At 50.8% G+C, this 26,927-nt stretch overlaps 1 protein-coding gene across 1 annotated transcript in view; it reads right to left on the minus strand.

Moving 5' to 3' along the window:
• The window catches only part of ANO2 (anoctamin 2), a 338,133-nt gene that overhangs the window by 295,117 nt on the left and 16,089 nt on the right, over positions 1–26,927 (minus strand). Inside the window, exons 2-3 of the mRNA XM_027074096.2 lie at positions 20,828–21,018; positions 19,278–19,604 (exon numbers count right to left, since the gene is read on the minus strand). Of these exons, the coding sequence (XP_026929897.1) occupies positions 19,278–19,604; positions 20,828–21,018 (518 nt within the window). The remainder of the gene's footprint in view (positions 1–19,277; positions 19,605–20,827; positions 21,019–26,927) is intronic.

The raw sequence follows: 26,927 nt of genomic DNA on the forward strand, positions 1-26,927 counted from the left end.
AACAGACTCCATATTCAGTGAGGAGCCAGATGCAGGGTTCAATCCCACAACTCTGGGATCATGACCTGAGCCAAAACCAAAGAGTCGGACGCTCAACTGACTGAGCCTCCCAGGCTCCCCTAACAGTCATTTCTGATCACAGCTCAGAGAATTACAGACTTCATGTTATTAGGAATTCTAACAACTCAGCCAAGTAGCCAAGTCGCATGAGTTCCATCTTCAGAGAAGGAAAAAGACACATGCAGTGGGTTAGCAGCTATCCCCCAAAATCGCTTGGTCCCTCAAAGACCATGGATTCTAGGATCTTCAGTCAGAACCCATGAGAATAAGGTGGCAGCATGTGTCATGGCATGCACGTTCAGTGCATGGCACTGAAATGGAGCTTCATTTCATCTCTGAGAGCCTCAGTTTCTATAAAATAGGAATAATTTCACAATAACTACTACCCCACAATAGCTTTAAGAGAATATGAATATATACTCGGGTGACCACACAAATGCTTGTTCCCAGGGCACCTGGGTGGCTCTGAACATCTGACTTTGGCTCAGGTCATGATCTCGCAGGTTCATGAGTTCAACCCCCACATCGGGCTCACTGCTGTCAGCCTGTCAAAGCAGAGCCCACTTCGGATCCTCTGACCCCCCCTTCCTTACTTGTGCTCTCCCAAAAATGAATAAATATTTAAAAAACAACAACAAAACAAAACAAAAAACGAATGCCTGTTCCCTTTCTCCTCCCCCTTCCCGAGGGGAGTGGAAGGTTTTCAGAAAAGAAAACCAGCTCTGCCTTGCAAAGAGTTCCCACACACCAGGGATGCAAAGGTCTCTAGGGTTCCAGACGCATGTTCTTGAGACCACGCAGTCTCCTGGTGCGATATATGCCAAGAGCTAATCCCTCTCCCTCTGCAGTCCTCCTTCAGCCCATCCACATGGGTTTCTGTGTTTCTACATGGCTTGGGTGTGTGTGCTTTTCCTAGACTGGGAAGGAGGGAGACACGGCAGCACAGTGTGTGTGTGTCTGTGTTTCAAGCTGCAGCTGTTTATTTCCCCAGTTGAATTTTAAAATCACTCCAAATTCATCAGCATCTTCTGAGGAAGCCTCCTAAACAGCAACATGTTCAAAACTCAGAAGCTGTCCGGGGATAGGGAGAAAGAGCACTGGGACGGGGAGCAGGATGCAGGAGTTCTGTCTTTAACAGCTTTCTCCCCACCCCCACCCCCACCGCCCCAGCCAACCCCCTTCCCAGGTCACTCAAGTTCTGACAATCTCTTGGAGCAGCCATCCCACTCACCCTCATTCACACTCCTGGACCTCAATTTAATCATGGTAAACCGAGAGCCTTGGGAGGCTGGAGAGGTACCACTGCACCCGACATCACCTTCTAGCTCTGGGTCAAGGTAAAGAGTGAGGCAAGATACAGCAGGAGGAAGACAAGGTTGTTTGGACAGGCATCTGTTTCTGAGCCCCTCCTCACTGAGAGAGACTTAACTTTCCATGCTTAGTAGTGAGCACCCATCTAGAGAGCAGAGGACAATTTGTAACGCTTCTGGGAATTGGAGAAAGTTACCAAACTTCCATGGGCCTCCACCTGTAAAATGAGACGAGCATTAAAGACTCTCAAAGGTCCCTTGCAACTCTGACATTCTGAGTCATCGGGGTCTATAATAAAATAAAATAAACCCTCCCTTTTCCAAAAAAAAAAAAAAAATGGGGGGAGCATTCACTCTTCCTCTGCATTTAACTTGTGGCCCCTGCCATCCTGGCCCAGGCCCCTACCTGGACAGGAAATGGCCCCAACCCCCTCATCCGGCCGGACTCGGTGGCTTCATCTGCTGAGTATTTAATTAGAACTGGTGATGGCTGTTTGGACAGAGCCAAGGCCAAGAGGGCAGGAAGGCGTCCCCTTGTTCTCAGCTCAGGAGACTAAGAGAAAGCCGAACAGCTGGGACAGGTCTCGGGGTAGGTCGTCCCCCTGCTGGCAGCGCTCGATGGCTTTCTGTGTTCATCAGTTCAGATGTCCTCCTGGGGAGAGCCTTGACTTCAGAGGGGTGGGGCCCCTCTCAGCAGAAGAACCGGCTCTCCCCAGCCCAGAGCCCGCTCCATTGGCGGTTTGCTTTCCGAGGGCTGCAAGCAGCCCAGCACGCCTGTGCGGTAGAGGCTGCAAAAGGGACCTGGAGATGTTAGCAAACCCAGGCAGGAAGTAACAACGAGCAGATTCAACCTGGAAAAATGTGGCTGCTGCATCTGGGGATAAATAATCAGAAACACAAATACTCAGGTGGGAGGGAGATGCCTGGAACAGGAAGCGGCCAGACAGCATTTGGACAGGAGCTTGCAATGTGATCTAGTGACAAAGAAATTGCTGGGGGATTCACGAGCTGGATGCACGGAGGTGATACCCCAACAAGAACAAGGAAGGAACAGGGGCGGAGCCAAGCAGCTGTACTGCACCTCTCTAGAGGCCAGGACTAGGTGGACCAAGGGACTGAGATGGCAGCAAGAGAGGTTTAAGTCAGACTCTAGAAAGAACCTTGTCCCTAAAGTATAGGGAGATATTATCTGAAATGATGGAGAAGTCTCTAGGAAGATGTTTGAAGGACAGGGACACGAGAAGCCTGTTCCAGAGGCAGGGGCGTGGACAAGATGACCTCCAGATATCTCATGCAGCCCACCGAGGAAAATGTGAATCTTCAGGAAACAGTGAGCGGACCTGCTTATTGGTGTCACAGGAGACAGAGGATGGAGGAACCCAAACCAGCCAAAAACACTGAAATTCAAGATCTGGGAAAAGTCATACGACTGTCCTGAGTCTGAGACAAAGCTGGGAAAAGAGCTCCAATCTGCATATTGTCAGACTCTCTCCTCCTCAGGCCCAAAAGGAAGATATTTTCCAATCCTCCTACTGGCTCCACTGCCTGGGACATGGGAGCTTCAAAACGAGGCTCTGGAGACATGAGACATGTACATGAGACCCAGCGGGGCCAATCAAATGCATGCCATCTGACCGGCTCCTTCACCAACACATGGTTGCTCTGGAGGGAGTTAGGTTAGACACCAAGAAGAACTTCCCTCTTGAGTTCTACGATACCACACAAGCAAGCAAAAGAGCCAGTTTATATTCTCTCTTCCTCTGGTAGGATAAGAGGCTAGAATGTGCTTGGAGCTATACAGTGCATAGCTGTTCTCAGCAAAGCACAGCAAGAAAAGTACGGTGTGCCTCCCTTCAAACTTGAGATTTGAAAGTCCAGATTTAGAAAGCAGAAAAATTGCACTGATTTTTCACTTTAAAAATGGACTTACAGGGGCACCTTGGTGATGTGGTCAGTTAAGCATCCGACTCTTGATCTCGGCTCAGGTCGTGATCTCACAGTTCGGGAGTTCGAGCCCTGCATGAGGCTTTGGGTTTCTGTCTCTCCCTCTCCCCCATTTGTGTGTATGTGTACTCTCTGTCTCTCTCTCTCTCTCTCTTGCTCTCCCTCTCTCTCAAAATAAATAAACAAATTTTAAGAATTTTAACTGGACTTACTATAACAAGTTACATTAAAATGCTTAAAGTTCAATGAGGATTTTAAAATCAGGCTAGACTGCTAGCCCAAACCAGGGCACAAAGATTAAAGATCTAGTCACAGGCCCGGGAATGTGAAGGTCTGTATGATTCCAGGTGAGCCTTCCTGGCAACCAGTCAGCCTTCTGGTGAGGTATTTGATACGGGGTCTTAGCTTTTGAGAGAGATTTCCAGAGACTCCAGAAAAAAGAAAAGAAAAAAAAAAAGCCTTTTAAAGAGGGGCTGACTCCTCAGGGCATTGGGACAACAGGCAGGTGTTAGAGTCTCCTGCTGGTCCATGAAGCCAGACCAGAAGACAGATGGATGTCATCTGGATGGGAGACTACATCTCATGTCCAGACAGGTCAGCCTAGAGGTCAGCAAAAGACAGAAGTGTTTTTAGGGATCTCTGGATCCGAGATCAAGGAACTAGAATAACAAGGAAACTGAATCTCGGGCATATACCAGGCACGGCTCTCAAGCACTTTGGGGTATGTCATCTCACTGAATCACTTGTTTCCTTGACAAATATTAAGTACCCACAATGTGCCAGATGTTTCTTCAAAACAACTCGAAGAGATCCAATTAGAAAACTAAAGTGACAGGAGACATCATACGGCTTGCCCAAGCTTATACATCGCTTAGTGGCTGAGCTGGGATTCAGATGCAGTCTGGCATTCCAACGCTGCTTACATCAGAACTTTCTCCCTCAGGAAATCTTCCAGCCCTGCCCTCCCCGGTTCCAAGCAAGACAGTTAGAATGTGTATCTACATACATATGCCGACGAGGTCTGTGCAATTTGCAATCACCCAAACCAGTGAAGCTGAGGGGTGGTGCAGATAAACCACAGCCCTTTGGTCCTGGAGGGTGTTACACTCTGGGTCTGAGGGAGGGAGATCCTAGCATATCTGTCTGATTCAGCTTGGCTTAGGCCAAGATTAATGACTGAATTAGCTTCCATTTCCTGAGCATCCTAACAGCAGGAGGGAATGACCCAGAATGCAGGAGGCTGTGGGCAGATTAACCACTCACCCTCCATAAGTAGCCACACATGGAATAAACCTGCACATTTACAGGGGCCATCCTGCATGACCCTGAAAAAACTGTCTGCCTTCTGTTTCTTCATTAAACACTGACCTCCCCAGATGTACTGACCACGTCCTTCATCCCAGATCAGAACAGAAGCCTTCGCGCTTAAAGGGCATTCCATCTCAAACGGTGCCTGGCTGTTACAGCATTAGGCTGTAAGGTAAGCGGCTTAGGACAGCTGGGGTAAAGGAAGGAGGGAGGCCGGTCTGGGGCCATGGTCCTTGAAAAAAAGAAAGAGCCAGTATGGTGTGATTTCCAGAGCCTCGCTCCACCTGCTGGTGCCCAAAAGCCTGAAGCTTTGATCCCTATTCAAGTGTAGCGGCTTCAAAGCAGGGTTACATGAAGGGTCTGAAGGAAAGACCGGACAGTCCACATAAAGGATGTAGAGTGATGGAGAAACCAGACGGGGAGAAGCCACAGAAAATGCACAGAAAAAGCACGCTCAAGACCAATGCCTCCTGGTCCCCCATACCCACTCTGGTGCCTGAAGGCAGGAAAGGGCAGCACACACACCTAGGGATCATCCCAACCCTGCTCCACAGAGAAGCTTCCAGCCCGGCTCAATGTCCTCCCTGCTGGGGTCCCGAGAAGCTCCGGATGCCACACTGCCCCGACGCCCCACAGCACCCCACGTGCTCTCCAGCTCTTGCCTTGTCCCTCCCTAGCCTCACCCTCCTGGCAAACCCTGCTGCCTCTCGCCCCTGCCTACTGGTTCCACACCCATCTAATGGCCTCAGGGCCAGCCCTGAGCAGATGGATTCTTTTTTTTTTTTTTTAATATTCTTTATGTTTATTTATTTACTTTTGGGGGGGGGGATGCTACCCACAAGTAGGGGAGAGGCAGAGAGAGAGACACACAGAATGTGAAGCAGGCTCCAGGCTCTGCACTATCAGCACAGAGCCCAACATGGGGCTCGAACTTACGAACCATGAGACCATGACCTGAGCCGAAGTCGGACTCTTAACTGACTGAGCCACCCAGGCACCCCTGAGCAGACCAATTCTTGCCACAAACACAAATTACAAACCTTGTAACTAAAAGGTGTCCACAGGATGCAACTCTTCCCCAACCCACAACCTCCCCAGACAGACAGGATGGAAGACAGGTGTGCCCAACAGGGAGCAAAGAGGTAAGTAGAATAATCTCAAGTCCAAAGGCTACCTTTTCCTCTCCTGAACCTGCTTTAGCTGCTGGCAATCCCAATGGTGACAATATGGCCACCCTCTCCTCACACCAAGCTCAGATGACAGAAGTGTTATCCCTGGACGGGTGGGACACCGCAGTGACCAAGAGCTCAGACTCCAGGTCTGTCTGTATCCCTCCCTGACACTAGCCATTGGACCCTGACCAAGTTAGGTAACTTCAGTTTCCTTATCTACAAAAGAGGGGGCAGTAGTGGTAAATACTACAGAGGGTTGTTACCAGGACTAAATGAGTTACTTGATGTACCTAGCACAGAAGTCATTGTGCTCATTAAGAATAACTTGGAAGGCAGAAGCAAGATGCCCAGGGAGGGAATGGTCCAGATTCCCATTGCAGGAGGGAGAGAACAGGTACCCCCCCCCCAACACCGGCAACACTGAGACCAACAGTGACTGGATGAAAGTGGGGTCCTGATGCCAGAGGGGCCTTCGGAGCATGGCCATGGGTCACATGGACAGCTCCTGCCACAGTGTCCACAGCAAACAGGACCTGCGTCTTTTTCTAGAGGACTGGACAATCATATCACAGAGAGTAGCCTGGCATACACACAACCACCGCCAAGGGCTTCAACACAGTGGTCTGTGGCATTGTGGGAGGTGCCCACCAGAGGAGAGCTAGAGGCTGCTAGAAGAAAGAAGAGGGAGACAGCTAGAGAGGAAGGAGGATGGAAAGACAGAAAAGGACAGCTGATAACCCCCAGGGCTCAGGGCACCAAACCCCCCTCAACACTGGGCCCGAGAGTGGCCTGTAAGGGCTCAGGCGTACCCACAAGTCTCCTGACCACCCACCTCTCCTCAGGGTAGGTGGATCTGAGGGGGAGGCAGCCTGCTGTCACATTTTCTTCCCTGGTTGGGGAAGGAGGTGAGGGAACCAAGAAGGAGAAACAGGAACTGGGAGGGGACTCCCCAGGAAGAGTGAAGGGACAGGTTCCCTGCTGGAAGAGGGGCGGGGCTGGGTTGCAGAGAGTGCCCCATCTCTGGAAAGCCTTTCCTGCCAAGCCTAACTCTTGTGGATCTCTCCCTCCCCTCAGCTCTACAGTGTACTTTCTCGCTACACATTGTGCGTTGAATCAATTCAACAAACACTGTTGAGCACTTACTATGTGCCAGACATTGTCCAAAAGAACAAAGAAAGAATGAAACACAGTCCCTGTTCTCAAAGTCTTCAGTCGATCCAGGAACAAGTGAAGCTCAGAGGCTATACTAAGTGCTTGGGTGATGTTGCCCAAGTACAGAATAAGGAGTGTCAAACAGTGAACAGACACAACAGAGCATCAAATAGCATTTTTAAATAGCGCAAAAGTGAGCCTCTTTCTAACTTTCCTGCAAAGATAAAGTCTCAGATGCCAATACACCTTTAACCTCTCCAACACTTGCTAAGCCTCCTTCTCAAGAAAGAGTGAGCAGTACCCCCCACCCCCAATGGCCTAAGATCTTCCACAGCTGCTGCATCCAGCCAGAAATGAATGACGTTATTTGGTTTTTTCTGTGGTTTATTTTTGCATTACTGTCTATCTCTTGGCCAGTGATACTGGTTCTCTATGATAAGGATATGGTATTTCCTTTTAAAATAAATTTAAGGGCCATCTGGGTGGCTCAGTCAGTTAAGTGTCTGATCTTTCATTTCAGCTCAGGTCATGATCTCATGGTTCGTGAGTTCGAGGCCAGTGTTGGGTTCTGTGCTGACAGTGCAAGGCTTACTTGGGATTCTATCTCTCCCTCTCCCTCTCTCTCTCTCTGCCCCTCCCCTGCTGGCACTCTCTCTCTCAAAATAAATAAATAAACAAACATAATTTTTTTTTTTTTAACGGGCACCTAGGTAGCTCAGTCGGTTAAGCGTCCGACTCTTTAATACCAGCTCAGGTCATGATCTCACAGGTCATGAGTTCAAGCCCGGCATCGGGCTCCAAGCTGTTAGTGCGAGCCTGCTTGGGATTCCCTCTTTCTTCCTCTCTCTTTGCCCCTCCCATCACCGCATGCTTGCTCTCTCTCTGTCTCAAAATAAATAAATAAACTTTAAACAAATTTAAATAAAATAAAATAAATTTAAGTTTAAAAAGTGAGCCAACTTAGCAAAAACAATCCAGCAAATAAGAGTAGAGAGAGTAAACTCCTGACACTGGTCAGCAGTGGTATTCAGGATCACGACCACGGTATTCAGAACCAGTGCTGTGAGACTCTCCAGTCCAGAAGAGACGCAGTGAGCACATGTGCCTGCATGAGGAGGTCTCGTTTCCCAGCTCGACAGTAAACTTCCCGCACCTCCTCCTCCCTTTGGGGATACCTTCATGCATTCAGAATATGGACAGAAAATTCAGCTCAGCTCATAGGGAGGGTAAAAAATTGGAAAATTAAAGCAGAAACGTGGACAGGTGGGAGAGCCAACTCGGGCCCACTGGCAAAGAGGAAACCCCACATGATCCCTACAAAGGACGGTGAAAACAAGGACACTTCATTTTCTGACAGCCTACAGTTTAGGAAGTATGTTCACCTGTGGAGGGTGCTGCCTACCCATCTCAAATAAGAAAAGAGACGCAGCATGGCTGACAAACGTGCACAAAAGCACGGGTCAGTGAGTCCCATTTGTGGCCCTCCACACACAAAGTTCTCCCCACTACATTCTGCTGCCGGGCAAGTCCAGGTGACCTGCACGAAGTAACTCCTACTGACGGCCACTGGTCTTCCAAACTGTTCTGCTAGCAGAGCTGGGACACCCAGGCCGTGCTCACAGGCCATGGTGTGAGCTGGTCCGAATGCACCCCCTCAACTCCACGGCGCACAGTGAGAACAGTACATAGCAACACACACAATGCCGTAACCGTGGGCGGGTGGTCTGGCAAGGAGCCAACCACGAACCCACACAAAGTCTGAGGGCTCTGGGGCTTCAGCTACAAAGCCTTCGGGTTCCTGTGTCTGCACTTGACAAAGAAAACACAACAGACCAACATACCCATCAAATTCCACTCCTTCTGACTTCCTGTTCCTGAAAAGGTGCTAAAACGCCACAGGCCCTCTCTGCAGCCAGGGAAGCTTTGACCCTCCGAGGGCCTGTGGATGAGCTAAGTGTAAGTTCCCTGGGCTGGACGAGTTCAGAGGGAGGGAGAAACAAAGCTTTAGCTAAAACATTCACAGCCAGAGATACTCCACCCTTTGACACCTGACAGCAATGGAGGGATCCCCAAGTGGAAACTCAACGAGACAGTTACAAGAATGCCAGTGGTCACGTGGCCCCTTGGACTGCTGAGCTGGATGGGGAGTCCGGCTACTATCCACGGTGGGCTGGGGTGCAGCAGATGAGAACCCCAAACCAGCAACGACCAAGGGATGGTGAACACGTTCCCAAAGACATCACAATGCACCCAGGACTTCCTGGAAGCCATTGGACCAAAAATGGCAATCTCTATGAATCTTGCTGGGGAGATTCATAACACTCTTGCCTTAGCTGACCTCCAAGCCAAGAGGGATGGAGGGATGAGGGAAGGTAGGGTCTCCACAGAGCACTGTCTATTCCAAAAAACAATGACACAGCTAACAACCCTACCATCTCTTCATCCTTTTGCTTCCAAGGTACTGTCACTTCATCCTCCTCACAGTCATGATGCACAGAACAGGGAAGGCTGGGAACACATCAGGGGCACTGTTGCTTTTGTTTGCAGCCTGATGTAAACATGAGCATTATCTCCCCTGCAGAAAAGCCATCATCCTGCTCAGACTCACCAATCTACTCGCCCTTTGCTCATCCAGAACAAGGGTCAGCCTTCTTAGCAGACTGCACCACCGGGTGCCATATGTTGACAACTGCCTGAATCCACAGGGGCCGTGGAGCCCCATAAGAACTGTTAGAATACCCTTCATAAAAGTCCTTCAAACATTCAAACCAAGACCAATTTCAGTGGAAGGACTCACAGGATGGGCAACAAACACCCACCACCAAACCTAAGTTGCAAAATTAAACATGATCGCCCAATTCTAAGTTTTCCTAACATTAATATTCTTGTTACTTCTCATCCACTTCCTCTGCCCTCAACAAGTACTTACTGGCAGACAAGGAGTAACAGCCGCCAAAGGTTTAAGGAAAGAACAATTTTAAATTGAGAAAATCATCTTTATCACTGCAATTTTCCAGTAAATTGAGAAAACAGTAGCAATTTTTATGTTAGCATAGACTACATCAGTCTAAGTCATGGAAAGCGAGCACTCTCAAGTACACCGTTTGAGAATCCTTGATGATGCCCAACCTTCTCCTTTTCCAGATGGGGAAGTCAAAGGTCCAGAAAGAAACCAGCTGGTAGTAGAACAGAACCTAGAACGCAGGTCTCTGGTACTCAGCCCAACCCTCTTTCCTCTCCATGTCCTTCCTGAGTTCAAGCATATTATGGACTAAACCACATACTTCCAAATGCAATTAACCACGCAGGCCCCAAGTAGCAGTGGCAGCAGCAGGGAGGGGCTCAGGGGATGTCACAAGTGTGTTCTGTTCACATGCCCCTCAAATCATGCCCCTGCCTCAGAACTCCCCAGGAACCTTCTCTGAACCAGACAGTCTCCAGACAGCAGTCAGTGGGCATCCCCATGTGGCCTCCATGTAGGGAGGGATCCCCACAGCAGCCAGACAGGACCACCACTCACTGCCTGAAGCTTCTCCTCAGTCTTAGAGGTTATGTTCACGGTTTCATAACCTTTTTTGGGCCTTGGAGCCCTAAGATGGTCAGCTAAAGACCAGCTATAGACCCCTTCACAGAATATTTTTAGATGTGTAAAATAATTACACAGAATAATGAGGAGACTAAGTATATAGAAATATAGTTATTAAAATATTTAAGGGGCGCCTGGATGGCTCAGATGGTTAAGTGTCTGACTTTAGCTCAGGTCATGATTTCACAGTTCGTGAGTTCGAGCCCCACATTGGGCACAGCAGAGAGCCCTCTTCGGATCCTCTGTCCCCTCTCTCTCCAGCCCCCCCTCACTGGTTCTCTCTCCTTCTCTCTCTCTCAAAATAAATAAATAAACTTATAAAAAAGTATTTAAGCATAAACTCATGATATAATCATATACCTGTTTCTTTATCAACACAATAAATAGCAAGACCTAGCAGCACAACCCAAAACTGTCATAATTTCAATTTCTTTAATGTTTATTTATTTTTGAGAGAAACAGAGCATGAGTGGGGGAGGGGCAGAAAGAGAGTTGGACACAGAAACCAAAGCAGGCTCCAGGCTCTGAACTGTCAGCACAGAGCCTGACATGGGCCCGAACCCACGAACTGGAAGATCATGACCTGAGCCGAGGTCGGACATTTAGCCAACTGGGCCACCCAGGCACCCCTAAACTGAGCATGAGGATCCTTGCTTTTGGAACCTTGTGCAACAACCATATAATGCGACAGAAATCCATGTGTGATTTCTATCAGCGACAAACTCACAGGAACTCATAGTAATGTAGCTTTGTACCTATGTCCTTAATTGAAGTAAACACTAAGTTCCAGTTAAGTGTTGGTGAAAATAAAGTACAATTTTCTAGCATCCAGGTTAATGAATTCTGTCCCTGAATTCTATTCACAAGACTCCCAAGGTTTCAGAGCTCCCGATGCTGCCTCAGAGCCCCAGGGTCATCAGAGATGAGGCACTGGGGCACCCAGATGAGCTGACCTAGGGTGGCTGGGAGACCCTGCCTGCAGGAAGAAGGAGACACTTAAGGCTGAAGTGGCCCCAGAACCAATCTCACCACATACCAAGCATCAGATACAACTACCAGGTGTCTCCAGACCTGGAAGGCTCAAAGAAAGACCCTTCCACATGCAACACCCACTTCAGCAAAACCTCTAACTTGCACAGCATCTACCAGCAGCTCAGCGTGCAGAGGGTGAATCCTGCCCAGAGACCTGATAAGAATAGAAGACTCAGCCCCCTCACTTCTGTAAGGACCCAAGCATCGGGGAAGAGAAAGGGAAGGTGAACCAGCTGAGAGCTTCCAAGCAGAGGGAGGACTTGGGGTCACCCAGACCATCTGTCACTCTCCTGGTACCCTCTCTTACTGCTTTTTTAGATAGACTTTAGGTGACTCTCTGCAATCAGGTCAGCATCCCCTAATAGACTACAAGGTCCTCGAAGGCAAGGACCACATCTTAGTCACATGTTTCATCAGCTCCTAGGATGTGGCACCTGTAGGCGCTCAGTCAACATGTGCTAAATGAGAGGCAGGAGAGGGTGGCAGGGACAGAGTCTGGCAGGCCTCCCCTGGAGCTGATCCCTTGCGTGTCTTTACAGTTGAAGTGACTGCCCAAGCAGCCTCTGGTCCACAAAGACCTCGAACTTATCAACTGACAAACGGAGGGTGGCCTTCCTTCTCCATGCCTGTCTCAGGGCCCAAACCATCTAGCACTGCCCTGAAGAGGCAAGATTAATTAGCAGGATAGAGACCAACTTTTCCATGACCAAGTGCAGAGGCACACGTAAATGACAGCAGAAAACACAAGGGATACTCAAAATATGTAACAATCCGCACCGTGTCTGAACTCAGAACAGGCACTGGCCAAGGACCCTGGTGCAACAGGTCAAACCAGGAGCACCAGTCAGACCCCAGCCCTGAGGGAAGACAGTAACTCAGCTCCAAGGAAGACAGAGCTACCAGAAGGAAGTCAGTCCCCCTTGACCTGCTTGTTGGCACAGACTCTCTATCATCAGTGTTTCATTTGTGTAAGACATTACCTAGCAGTGTGACCTTGTACAAGCCATGTCCTCCCAACTTTAGGTCCTGTTCTCTGACGGAATTGAAAGAAGTGATCCAAAGCCCTTCCTGCTCTAATATCCTATGATTGCATTTTCTCATACATCACCGGCTGCACCTGGTAACAGAAAACCAGCAAGACACACAGCCAGCTAAGGTGGCACACAGGCCAGAGGCCCTCAGCCAGGCCAGTCACTGACCCTTGCCCTCTGTCCTGTGCGGTGGGACTGGCAAATCAAAGGCTGGACACTCCTTCCAGCCCCTTTGGAGGAATTCTAGAGACCTCTAGAAGCCCTGGTCAACAGATGGAAGACACCAGACATGAAGGACATGAGAGAGGGCCACACCCCAGCTCCTGTCCTCTGCTGCTGAAACCCCCGGCCTGCTTTTCACCAGACCCACTGCCCGAACTCTTTCACTACCCGGACGGTGCTCGCCTCCGGATGGGCAACTGTGTAGACTAAATGTCACCCCTGGAGAGTCATTTTAAGAGAACAGGGGGAGCAGTTGCAGGGCACAGATCTGCTCCTCACCAGCCTGACACCGGCTCAGACAAGGGACAATGGCTGCTTGCACCACCTCAGCAGGGTCGCCATTAGCATTAGGCAAGAATACTGAGTGTCCATTTTTGTTAACTCTTTGGAAAAGGAAACATCTACCCAGTTTTGGGGGGCCTGACTTCCCCTCCTCACTTTTCTCTGTACTCCACCCCCAGGCTGCTGAGAGGCCTCCCCCTCGGAGATGAGATCCAACCAGCCCTGTGGAGGCTCTGCTCCGCTCAGCTGTGCAGCCCCAGGGGCAGGGGTTGCTGGGGCCTGTCTTTGTTGTGTCCCCTGAAGATCCCTTAGGGTAGGAGAGAGAGGCAGGTGAGAAGCCTAAGGCTCCCGCGTGCGGTTTCAGGGTGGGGCACGTGGGACAGGAACACACGCAAAGCCAGGGGGAAATCAGCACATTTTCCTCAGTCATTAGCACAAGTCAACAGCAGTGTGACCGCTACCCACACCCGGGGGAGCGCAGCAGCCATCACTGAGAAACAGCACGGACTGGGGCGTCATTAGCTCCACATTTGTATTTTGCCTGTGTTCGCAGGAGCCTCTCCTCTCGGAATTCTGAGGAAGGAAGACTAGGAAAGCGCTGTCGAGGGCTTGGCAGGCATCTCTGGTGGAACAAAGACCCCAGACCCTCAGATGGAGTTCGAACCTCCGTTGGATCTCGAAGTAGGTGTCACCGTGACGGAGCCGCTAGCCTCTCAGCCTGGTTCCTCATCTCCTTCAAAAGATAAAGATAACAGCCGCCTGGCAGGATAGTCCCAAAGACGAAATGAGGGAGCACAAGTGAAAGTAAGATCCACGTTAGGAGGCACACTGAAGGCATTCAGGAAAGTTGGGTTCCTCCCTTTAAACCACAGACTAATGATAGAGAGCAAATTTCCCAAAGTCACCCCAGCTCCATCCAGGGGCCTAGGAGGACGCACTGTTTAATCAGAAGTATAAAAACTCTTCTGAAAAGGAAGTGGGAACAGGAGGTGATGACAAAGGTCAAGAAACAGTGGCCTCTGGCTTTAAGAAAGTGAGAAGACATTTTGATATTCTTGGCCCACATCTTTTCCCCTAAATCAGCCTTCCTGGGAGATCTTGACATCCTACACCCCAGATGTCCCCCAGCCCATTTCTCTGGCTCCATGCAGTAATTTGGGTAAAATATCAGACATTCAGGGCTGTAAGGTGAACAGTCAGGTGTCAGGGTCATTCTAAGGCTGGTGGGGAGGGGTCCCCTCTCTGTAGAGAGGGAAGGGATTTGGTCGGTCCTGGGCTCCCACCTGACACCAAGTCAGAGAGGAGAGCACCACCTCCTGGTGCCTCCCAGCTGGCACCATGCCCCTTCCAGGCCTGGCTCTGCCAGAAGCAGCCCAGGGACCTGTTGGAGATGCCAGACCAGGCTGAATAAAGGCAGCTTCTGCTATCGGTTCTCTGGTGCCCTAATCCCAGGGGAGCTAGCCCCAAGCAAGGCGGCCCCTAGCCTCCCTGTCAATGCCCTCTCCTCCATTCCCAGTTTGGAAGGTCCAGCTATCCACACAGAGGGAGTCGTGGGCCGTGCCTGCTAGAATCTCAGGGCCTGCAGGGTGGGCGAGGACCTTTACACCCTAAGTCCACAAATGCCCCCCGCCCCCAGGCCTGCCACATGCCTAGCACTGTGCCTCGCTCTGGGATGCCCCCTGGTGCCCCTTGTTCATCTGAGTCTCTGCCTCTGTCCTTCTGGCTGTCTGGGTCAGGGCAGGAGGTTTGGGACAGGGTAGAAGGAGGTGTGTCACAGAAGGCCTCAGTCAGCCCCCTGGCTCCACAGCCCCGTCTGGAGGTCCCGGGTGGGTAAATCCCTCAAATGCTCGCATTACCCTCCCACTCGGCAGTGATGCCCGTCTCTAGACAGGTCGCCCTCATGAATCTAAATTGGCAGTGAGGGTGCAGGCATCTCTGCCACCCACAGGCATCTCCAGCACAACCTCTTCAAATGAAATCTAATCAGATGGCTACACGTAAGAAAACATATATGCAAACTGTCACCTGATAAATACTAAACAGCCTTTAAAACATGAACAATGTCCATACATGGAACTACGCCCACTGACTGAAAATGCAGAGCACCAAACAGAAGGCATGCACCAATCATTATCTTGTGTAAAATTCACTCGGCCACCAGGGGCGGAAATGACTCCTGTGATAATCAATCAATTAGAATTTGATGGACACAAAGTTCTTTTGATCTATAAGGCTAAGTGAATAGTTTCTAATGGGTCTCTGATACAAACCCATTTCCTCTCCATTTATCTTAAAATCGAATTGAAACCAGAGCCTAAAAGACAGCGGGGCCCAGACGGGCAGGGGTAGCTGAGCAGATGGGACCACCACACTCACCCTCCAAGCTGCCTTCAGGTGCAGCCAAGCCACGGCCCTGCTCCCGGGAGGTGCCAGCTCCAGGCTGCTAGCTCATGACAAAGACTGAGCATCCTGACGCACAGGAGAGCTCTGCAGGCCCCCATAGGCCCCCAGGAGAGGTGCTCGGGGGCTCCGGCTAATGAAGCTCCAGGCAGTGTTTGGCACCAACATGGCATCACGGGGGAGGGGCGCGAGGGGGAACCAGAGAACATCAAGGACTGCCGGCCCTGAAGGAGGTGACAATTCCTTCTCAATCTTGTTGGGGTGACACACAGTAGGAGGCCACATGGGTGCCCATCGTGCTGGGGGAAGTCATCGGGTAACTGTGGTGACGGCAACTTGCTCATCCATTAGGAAAACTGGGTTAGATGCGCGTGCAGAACGCAAAGGATCCCAAAATACAGGGCCGAGAGGGAAAGTCAGGAATAGAATGAGCTGTAAAACAGGGTACATCCTAGGTAAATTAAAAACATGTACAGTTTCAAGAAACCATCACAGCCAGCGGAGCCTAAGGAGGCAGGATACCTATACATAATGTGGCATCTGGGATGCGATCCGGCACAGAAAAAGGATAGGAGGTAGAAGCTAAATAAATCTGAATAAAGTAGAGATTTTAGTTAATGATAGTATATCAATACTGGTTCATTAATTGTGATAAAGGTACCATATTAATGCAGGGGCACCTGGATGGCTCAGTCGGTTAAGTGTCGGCTCAAGTCATGATCTCACAGTTGTGAGATTGATCTCCATGCTGGGCGTGGAGTCTGCTTAAGATTCTCCCTCTCCCTCTCCCTCTCCCTCTCCCTCTCCCTCTCCCTCTCCCTCTCCCCCTCCCCCTCCCCCTCCCTCTCCTTCTCTCAAAAAAAGAAAGAAAGAAAGAAAGAAAGAAAGAAAGAAAGAAAGAAAGAAAGAAAGAAAGAAAAGAAAGTACCATATTAATATAGATGTTAATAGTAGAGGAAACTGGGTATGGAGTAGATGGAAACTCTCCGTCCAATTTTTCTGTAAATCTGAAACTGTTCTAAACAATAAAGTCCGCTTTTTAAATGAAAAATTTGCATAAAGCAAGAACAGCACCAGGGCACTTGCTGGGATGAGCACTGGGTGTTGTATGGAAACCAATTTGACAATAAATTATATTTAACAAAAATAAAAAAAATTAAAACATTAAAAAAATTTAAAAAGCAAGAACAGACCATCCACTCCCCCAGGAACATACTGCACTGGAACGACTGCCTGTGGAGGGAACAGGCAAGTATCAAGGCGGGCGTTCAAGTACATGACGCGAGGGTCCTCCCTGTACGCCAATGGTGATAATGTGCCACGACTGACAAGTGCCATTAACTTAACGCTTTGCATCAGAGGTCCCAAAACTAACAATGATTAATTTTCAGAAAAGAGAGAGAGAGAGAGACAAAACTGCAGGAGAGTAGGTCACAAAGGCCACATGAGTGGATGGGGCTCTGGGTTGCTGAGTGACCTGGAGGGGCCTAGTGAGGCAAAAGAGTTAAACAGGCTTTGAAGCTGGGGTGGGGGGCCGGGGGTGTGGAGGTTGGCGCTTTGTGCTGGTTGCAGACCAGGGATGACCATCCAGGACACGCTCCATGCCCCCATCTAACACTGGTCAGTCCCAAGAGCTATTTCTGGGCCCTCCGAATTCCCAGCCAAAGCCAGGAAAACCTAAATGGAACCTGCTGGTGGGCAGCAAAGCTGGGCAGTGATAGAATAGTTGTAAGAGTTGCCAGGGCAGTTATATTCGAATTTCAGATCAGCAACAAATAATTTTTTTAGGATTAGGTATATCCCAAATATTGCATGGGACATACTTATACTAAAAACGGATTTGCTGTTGATCTGACATTCAAATGTAACTAGCCATCTTGAATCTGCTAAATCTGGCAACTCTAATTAATAACAGTAGTGACATGCACTATTACTGTCCTAAGTACTTAATTTACTTCTCTTGTTTTCCTCTTCAAACAACCTCCTGAAGAATACATCGCTACCCCCTTTTTACAGACATGGAAACTTGGACGCCAGACCTGGGATGTGAACATCTGTGTAAAGAGATCTTGAGCATGATGCTGTGCCCCAACTAAGTGGCTGAACAAGGCCCAGGCCTCTGCTCCCTGACACCCAGAGACAGGTGTGTCCACAGTGGTGGTACCAAGCTCCTTGCATGGTCTTCAAAACACATTACCACCTGAAAAACCTTCCCACCAGACCCAATTCATCAAGTAAACTTTGGGTTTCAAAAAGGGAAAATCAAGGGAGCCCCAATGAGTCCTAAAAGAGTACAATCTTCCTGAATTGGTGGAAAGAACAAGGAGGGAAGCAGTTCCTACTTTGAGGGTCTAGATAGGCAGCACACATCAGCCGGGCAAGGGTCGGAGCCGAGCTGCATGCCATCCCTCCTGGAGACAGAGAAAGGGATGAATGACCCCTGGCAGTCCTGTCCAGTTTGGGGACAGTATTAACTTGAGTCCTACAAAACAGGTTTCTAATGAGAATGGCACCCCATCCCTCAGCATAACTCATATTTAAAATAATACTAAGGAGCATTTATTGAGCACCTACTATGTATTGCACATTGTGCCAAATGTTTTCACTGCCCATCAATTGCTGGGGCATGTAAGCCTACAGTCCAGCAGGGCATTTGCCTATTTTGCAGATGAGGAACCTGAGATTCAGGGAGATCACTTATTTATTCAACTACATGACTTTACTGTTCAGACTCTGCCCTGAGTGCTGAGGATGTAGAAGTGAACCAAACAAGACCCCTGCCTTCATGAAGCTGGTTGGGGTGCAGATAAAAAAACAAATCTATTATGTTGTTTCAGGTAGCAGTGCCAAGTGTGATGAAGAAAAGTAAAGCATGGTCAAGGAACAGAGTGATAGGGTGGGAGTATTTTAGCTAGGATGGTCACGAAGATGTCTGGAAAGAGGTGACATTTAGGCAGAGGTCTGAAGTGAGGGACTGAGCATGCCCAGGTCTGCGGAGGGTGCCCAAGGCAGAGGGGACAATCAGTGCAAAGGCCCTGAGGTAAGGGTGACCGACACACAACCAAGATAATGCCAATGGGCTGGAGGAGGTACAGGAAGGTGGGAGGGGTAGAAGATGAGTTCAGAGGGGATGGTTAGGCCAAGTCATCTTTAAAGGATCACTGTGATATGAAGAAATGGATGGATGGATGGATCCAAGAATGGATGGTCGGATGGACAGATGGATATGTAGATAAATGGACTTCCATGGATTCCTTTAGGCTGCTACTGACCAGGGATGAGAATATATGTAGCTCACAAGTTGATAAAATATGTCCAATGTTCAGTTTCCAATTAATCATCTCCCTCAGAGGGCCTCAGGCAAGCACATTCCTTAGTGAAGTATATGCCCTAGAGAGGAATTTGATCCAAAGTTGCACAGGCAATCTGGGTCTTCATTCCAAGGAAACCATTTGAAGAAACCAAGGCAAGGCAGAAATGTCTTGCCTCCAATCTCTAGGCCAATGCCCACAGAACAGGCTGGACATCACCATCACTGCCTTCACCACCTGGGACTCCCCTAGGCAGAGGCACCAGCTATACCAATGCTCTTCCTCAAGTCTTTGAACAAGAAAATCTTGTATGCTCATCAGATTTAAAAAAAAAAAAAAAAAAAAAAAAAAAACACGCCACCTGCCAGAACAAAGCCAACACTCCCGGCAGGTGACACTGGTCACCAGGGCCCCAGTCCTGCAAGGCCATCCCATCCCACGACCCTTTACCACCTGCCCAGCCTCACCTCCACATCCTTCTCGAGCTCAAGCCCGGCCTCCATCAGGTTGTGCTCAAACTCCTCCCGCTGTTCCTTCCTCTCCTCCTCCAGGGCATCAAGTGGTCCCAGTTCAATGTCACCGTGGCCACCAGCACGAGGTTCCTTGCCTGTCTCCCCATTGGAGACAATCGCCAGCGAGGGGCCAGGGGAGCCATGGCCAGGGTGCACCCCGCGTTTCCGGTAATGGTAGGCGAGCACATAGTCAACCTTCCTCTGGTTGTCATGGAAGTGCATGCGGCTCAGACGGGCCTCCAAGGACACTGGCTCATTGGCGTCCAGGTAGTTATTGATGACCTGGCCGGAGAGAATGGGACAGAGACAGCAAGGTCCAGTGAGGAGGAGTGAGAGATGGAGGAGGCTGACCCTGTGCTCTGGGCCCAGGGCGGTGGACTAGGAGGCAAGGCCCTCAGGCCCAGTGAAAGGACACAGTGGCCTAAGTCCTTCCACCATACCCAGCCCACTCAGCCCTCCACACACATGTCCACAGCCTGGACACCGATGCCTTCACTCCTGCCCTGGCATCTGTGCACACACGTATGCTCACATGCACAGACGACACGTGCAGCAGCGAAGCCCTGTGCTTCCGCACCTGCCTGCACACCAGAGCCATGAGCCACCCCTGCACACGCACACACAGCATCGACACACAGCACCTCTGCACCAGCTCTCCTGCACCCATCTGTGCACAAGTGCACTCTGGCACATGCAGCCCTCCACATTCACGGTAACACACCCACGCACACTCATCTCCTTGCAGATCCGCCGGCCTGCCTACAAACGCATGCACGCTTACACACACAGATTACTCACTGGCAAGTTCTCTGGATCCATTGGAACAAGGGCCAGTTTCTTGTCACCCGGCCCACCCCAGCCCCACCCCACGGGGATTCACTCTACACTATGCCCCTTCACAGCCCCACATCCTCCTCCTCCTCCTCTGCAGCCACCAGTGGGGACGGCAGCAGGGGGACTGACTTCTGCTCCCGACCAGCCTGGAGGTGGGAGGTTGAGAGAAGAGGAGGGGAAAGAACAAGGCGGAGCAGGCAAGGGACCTGCCTCCCTCCCTTTGGGCGTCTCCCTGTTTATTACTGGTTTGGTACCCAGCTGCCTCTGCAGCCACCTGGGAGGTCACCTGGGCAACCAGATGAAGCGCCAGCCACAGGGGAGAGCCTCGGAGCCACCACAGCAGAGGTCTGGTTCCTCAGACCTGTGAGGGGAGCCAAGGAGTCTGCAGACCAACAGGTGGGCTCACGTGGCCTCACACCTCCCTCTCCCTGTCCTCTGACCACAAGACTCCAGCATAGTCGGGACACTGTGCCACCATGACTTGGAGAGAGAGAGGAAAAGGCCCTAAGAAAAACCCTGGAGATCTCTCTCTCTCTCTCTCTCTCACACACACACACACACACACACACACACACACACAAACCCCTGCCCCCCAGGTGGAGAGTGTCTCAGTCAAGAGGCTCCCTTTGGGCCCCCAACAGGGCCAGCCTTTACCCCACCCCAGCACTCACCGAGCTGCCACAGGAGCTCCCTCCACCGGAGGGCGGGCCAGAATCTCGGTCATGGTCAGAACTGCCCTGCAGACCCGGGGCTTGGGAACCGGGAACCTTGAGGTATTGCTGGCCACGTTTGGGGCCCTGGCCACCTCTGGCCACTGCCCGAGGGCTCAGCCGGCGTGGGGAGCCAGGGAGCAGGGGGATATCTGTGAGAGGAAGAGACAAAAGAGGCAAAGCAGCTTCAGGTGACAGAAAACCCAGGACACAGAGAAATTGAGGCACTGATGGGAGGGGAACTGGGATGTCCCTAAGAAAAAGGCCACATCTCCTCACAGCCTTGGTTAGCCAGGGGGGAAGAGGGTCTCAGCCGCTATATACACACGCATGCACACACGCACGCACACTGGGCGTGGAGCCACCAGCAGGAGCCCCTTCAGATGATGGGTGTCATAACCTCTTATAATTCCCAAACAAGAGAAGGTGGCTCCGGTGAGCCAGGGTAAGTGGAGCACTCCTTGGAGAGGCACCTTGAATTAATGCCAAAGGCTTGAGTTTGGGGGCCTCTCCCAGGGCAGCCAGGCAGCCCTCATGGCCCGAGGAGAGAACGAAGACAGACCAACTGTGGGGCCCCTGAGGGCAGGGCCGGGCTCTGACAAAAGCACTGCCTCCAATGCCCTTGAGGGGTTCCTATGCACCTGCTGCCCCCACCGGGGCCTTGGAGCTCCACAGCCCCTTCTGGGCCCTCCCCAGAACAGTCCCCGGAACACCTCACAGCGGGAGCAGCAGTGCTATTTCAGAGAACTTCCAGCTTCACCCCTGGAGGGAAAAGACCCAGACTGGTGACAGAATTGCAGAATGTCACAACTGGAGGGGACTGAAGCATTAAACACCAAAAAGCTCTGCACCAAAAAGCCCCAGACAGGGGCCATGAGCTAGCTGCCAGGGCCTAGAGGCTGATGAGACTTGATCTGTCCCTGTGTCTGAGAAATACTCTTTCCAGCAAAGCAGCAAACCCAGTGCGCCTGGGCCTAACCCTGAGCTCTGCCACTTGCTCTGAGACTTCTCTGAGCCTGTTTCTTCAACTGCAACATGAGAATCCCACACTTGCAGGGTTGTAGTGAGAATTCGAAGCAGAGATGTACATGCGAAACACCCAGGGCAGTCATCAGCCCATGGGTGGGCAATAAAAGGTGCTTATTATAATTATTATTATTTTCATTTTGAGCTCCGTGTAAGAAGAAATCATACCATATACATCCAGCTCAGCCCTCAGCACCTGCTGAATGAATGAAGGAACAAAAAGCACCTGGAAGGAGAGCTTCTGATCAGTAACCAGCTTGTAGAGCAGCCCCTTAGGTGCCCAGCTCTCTGCTGGACAGTTCAGGAGCCCTAGGACACTTGGTCCCTACACTGGAAAATCTTATCATCTCTTTATGAGGACAGACCTGGCAGGTAGGAAGCACAATGAAGACCAGCAGAGGAAAGCTCTCATAATTTACTTCTACACTGTGGGCTCTAGTCCGTATTGTGGAAGACCAGAAAGGCTAGAAGGCTTCCTGAGGAACTGAGCCTGAAGCTGGTCTCAAAGGGTGGACAGCTTCTGAAAGGCAGGAGAGAGAACACAGAGAAGCAACAGTGGGTATGCATGCTAGTAGAGTGACAGGGGGCAGTTCAAGACATCATGGGAGTGGATTCTCTCCTCGGTCCTTAGTCTCACCTCATCCCTTTCCCCCTGTGCCTTTCTGCATGCTTGCCCGCCATCTGGCCCAGGGCAGCATTGAGAACAGGGCTCTACAGCCCAGAGACGGCTTGAAAACCTTCAGATGCATGTCTAAGGAGCCCAAGACCATACTGATGTATAACGGGGCAGATGACAAAGGTGACGTTCACTCAAGCATCCTTGACAGCCATATTCATATTCACACCTGTGACTCAAGATAGCTCATATTCAGAGTCAGCCCAAAACTTTGGTCAAACCATTATCCGGGAGCCACGGTCTCCTGAAGGTACAACCTGGGGTTTGAGGCTGGCCTTCGGGGCCCCACCAGCCATCCCAGCAGCAACCTCTGCTTGCCTCTGACACATAGACCATGGCTGCATGAGGCCCTGCTTTTATGCCCACCTTTTCTCCCAACCAACGAGAACACAGCATATGGCTGAGCTGTTTCAGCTGCAAATGACATACCATGCAGTAATGACACAGAGATGGAAAGATCCAAGAGAGCTGGCTTACACCATGAAATGAAGGCTGTGATGGCAGATGGGGGGAGGGGGTGAGGGGGTGGGGGCTGGGATGTGAGCGATGTCTGGGCATCAGGAAGAATAGGGCAGGTGAACACGCTCCACAGGAATCCTCTAAGAAGCTGAAAAAAGGTGAATTGGGGGTGATCCGAAGTAAAGGTCATCATACACAGCTTATGGAACATGATACTCATTTGAAAATAATCTTTCCTTCGTTGACCATTTACTTGGCTCTTGGTACATGCCGCCTTGCAAAACAGATCCCTGGGTGTTCAGGATTAGCTGCCTTCTTGGGTTATGGGTGCCCTGAAGGGCATGGCTCACCCACCTCTGGATACCCTGGATGGATTTTCACAAGGCTTGGACCTGGGGCCTCTTTTCTACACTCTTACCCTTTTCTACACTCTTTTTCTACACTCTTACCCTTGCCCTCTATCTGCTCCTATGCCCTCTATGCCCTCCTAGATACTCTATCTGCTCCTATGGCGTTAATGATCACCTACATCCCCATAACCCTCAACATTTTGCCTTTAACCCTTACTTTCTTCTAGCTTCTGATTCCACACATCCTCCCGCCTACCTGGCATCTCCACTTGGATGCTTCAGAGCCCCTTCAAAACCTCCACCTCCAAAACCAAACTTACAATCTGCTCTACAAGATGACTCTCTTCCAGGATTCCCTATGGCCATGAATGCCACCGCTACGTTCAGTCCATACACCAGAAAGCTACAGGCAGCCTCCAGAGTCTTCTTCCCTCATGCCCCACAGCCAATGTGTCACCACTCCTATGAATTTTGCCCTGAAATATCTCCCAAATCCATCTGTTTTTCACCACTTCCATGACTACCACCCTAGCCCGAACTACCACACTTATTCAGCTGGATAACCCCAGCAGCCTCCCAATAGTGCCTACTCCATGCGCCCTTGCTCTCCCTCCTTCACCGTTCTCCAAAGGCAGCCAGGGGGTCCTTTCAAAATGTCGACCTCGCTATGACACCCACGTGTGTGGAGATTTCTGGTGCTTCCCACCATTCTCAGGCTGTGAGCCCCTGCACAGCCTGGCCCGCTCACATCTCCACCTCATCTCTCCCCGTGTCCCTCTGCGTTTCTGAGTTCTGGCCATACCACGCTGCTTGCAGTGTCTGGAATGCACCATACTCCCTCCCGGCCCAGGGTCTTACCCATGCTCCTCCCTCTGGCTACAATGTGCTTCTTCGTCTAGCTGTGGGCCACCTGCTATTTTGGCCATTAGGGACCCAGAAAATCAGAAGTAACACATTCCTGTCTCGAGAAGCTACTGATCAAGGTATAAGACAGAAATAGTCAGATACTACAGGCAAAGCTAATTTGTTTCCACTTCAGACGTGACTTAAATTCCAGAAGCTGAGGTAGTGCAGGAAGGGCTTAGGGGACACACAGACACATGTAAAGTCAGCAGACAAAGGCCTCCAAGCTTTATCCAATGGACTCCACTGGTCAGCAGGGAACTACAGAGAGTGGGGCACTTATTGGCTGGTGTCACTGAATAAAGGTAACCTGTTGGTGGCAGCCCACTGATTGTCTAGTCAAAGGAACTCCTGTGCTCCGAGCTTCTGCCCAGATCTGACCACCCCCAAGTGACTCCCCCATATGGGACTAGCCCATTTTTCAACTATTCACACCCTCATAAACTTCCTGGAGCATTGGGGTGGGGAGAAAGAAAGGCCTTCCTCACCTAGTCAAAGTGTAACCAGATGAAAATGACCAGGGGCCTCCCGCTAAACATGGACAGAGGGCAACCCCAGCTTGGCACCAGACCCTGCCCACATCCACCTCTGTCCCAAGACATTCTCCCCCGTCACCTTCGGAGGGATCTTTTCGAATCACACCGCCCCACTCACCCACTGAAAGCCTTCCAGTGGCTCCCCACTGCTAGAGTAGAAAACCTTCACCATGAACTGAAAGGTGCTGCATCCATTCTCCAGCCTTGCCCTCACCCTCCTTCCCATTCCCCTCTTTGAGACTAGAGTCTTTCTAAGTATTCTTATCTGCTCCATTTGCTAAGACGCTGAAGCACAGCGGCACCCAGGGCCATGGGATAAGGGGAGGGAGCTGCACTTGTTGAGGGTGAGGAGGAATGGAAGGGGAGGAGGGCAGTGTTCTGGTCTCGACCTGATGTTTGGAGGACCTGCAGCCTGTCTGAATGGTCCACGGTGGACAGTCTTTTGCAGTCCAGGAATAAGAAAGTCACTAAAAGGCAGGCTGTGATTTGGGACGACATGAGTGTCGCACAGGGGTGGGCTCTACAGACAACTGAGAAGTGCTAGGTCGACAGCCACACCCTTCTCCATCCCACTCTACAACCACCCCTCCCAGGACTAGCCAATGGCACTCCACTACACAATGAGCCCCACACTGAGCAGGAGGACCCCTGGTGCCTAGGCCTGGCATTGCCAGAATTTCAGAAAAATAATGTATTTTCCTTGCACATTTTACTTCCGTGATTGAGAGGAGGGTGTCATTACCATATCTTTCCCTCACAGGTGAGTGTGATGATACGGTAAGAGAAGAGATTACAACTCCTTGGAAGTACGTGAGCTACAGAAAACGTGAGGGATCTTTACCAAATCCTACTCCGGGGCTCAGGGCCCACCCCCTTCATCTGCACCTGCCCACCCCGATTTCTCTGCTCCATTTCAGTCACTGTGCCCTAAGTCCCCAGAATTCCCCTTCTGTGCCACCCACCTGCCTGCTGACTACTCACCTCCTCCTGGAAGTTCTGGACTAGGCAGCTGTCTATCCCCCATGACTGCAACTTCCTTTCTCATCTGGGACCATCACACACTTTCTAATCCTTTTTTTTTAATGTTTATTTTGATTTTGAGAGAGAGAGAGCACAAGCAGGGGAGAGGCAGAGAGAGAGGGAGAGAGAATCCCAAGCAGGCTCCACACTGTCGGCACAGAGCCTGACGTGGGGCCCGAACTCGCAAACCATGAGATCACGACCTGAGCCAAAACCAAGAGTTGGACACTTAAACGACTGAACCACCCAGGCGCCCCTCTTATCCTTTAGAACCCACTATTTCAGGGGTGAACTCTGTCTCTTCTAGAAGGATCCAATTTCTACCACCCAGAAAGGCTGCAGGTACCTCAGGCTGTGCTATAGAAGCAGACAAAGAAGGAGCAGGATCAGAGATCTGCAGGGAAAAGAACAGAGACTATAGGCAGGGAGAGGCCCAAATCTCAATGAAAAAACAGGTATAGCTTGTTTTCGGGGTCCTCCCATGGCCTGCCCTTTCACACCCTACCCAAGGCCCCACCCAGCCATGGTCCCCATTCTGTGCTGCACTTTCTCACCCACCACCAGGGTCTTCCAACACCCATTCCCCCATTTAGCTCTTGGCTGTCTTGGCTGAGAAGCTAATACACTGCGAAGTACAGGGAGCCCTTGCTGGCATCCCGAGACAAGCAATACAATGAAAACATTCTGAAAACTCTCAGGGGCTCTGGAGATGCCGCTGGCCCTGCAGGGGTCCAGGGGCAGGGGTCTCACTGTGAGGAATACTCTCTAGTGGTGGGCACTGCTACCCCACGCTGGGTGAGGGGAGGGCTGCCACAGGGAGAGATCCGGACCCTTCGACTCATGCCTCAGCTCTCGGGCAGTTTGGCAAGAACCTTCAGGGTCACAGCCAAGGATCAGAGCAAGGAGGGGCCCCTGAGTTGGGGAGCCAGGCAGGAGCAGACTGTGGAGAGTCGGGTGGGGAGCTAGTGAGAAGAGCTCGGGCAGTAGCTGATGGCAGGAAAACTGGAGCAAAGGGACCCGGAGGCACAGTCAAGAGCAAGGAAGCAGCAGCCTGCACAGACGGGGAGCAGGAAGTGGGTTCAACGGGCACG

The sequence above is a fragment of the Acinonyx jubatus genome, chromosome B4, assembly GCF_027475565.1.
Source record: "Acinonyx jubatus isolate Ajub_Pintada_27869175 chromosome B4, VMU_Ajub_asm_v1.0, whole genome shotgun sequence".
Taxonomy (NCBI): domain Eukaryota; kingdom Metazoa; phylum Chordata; class Mammalia; order Carnivora; family Felidae; genus Acinonyx; species Acinonyx jubatus.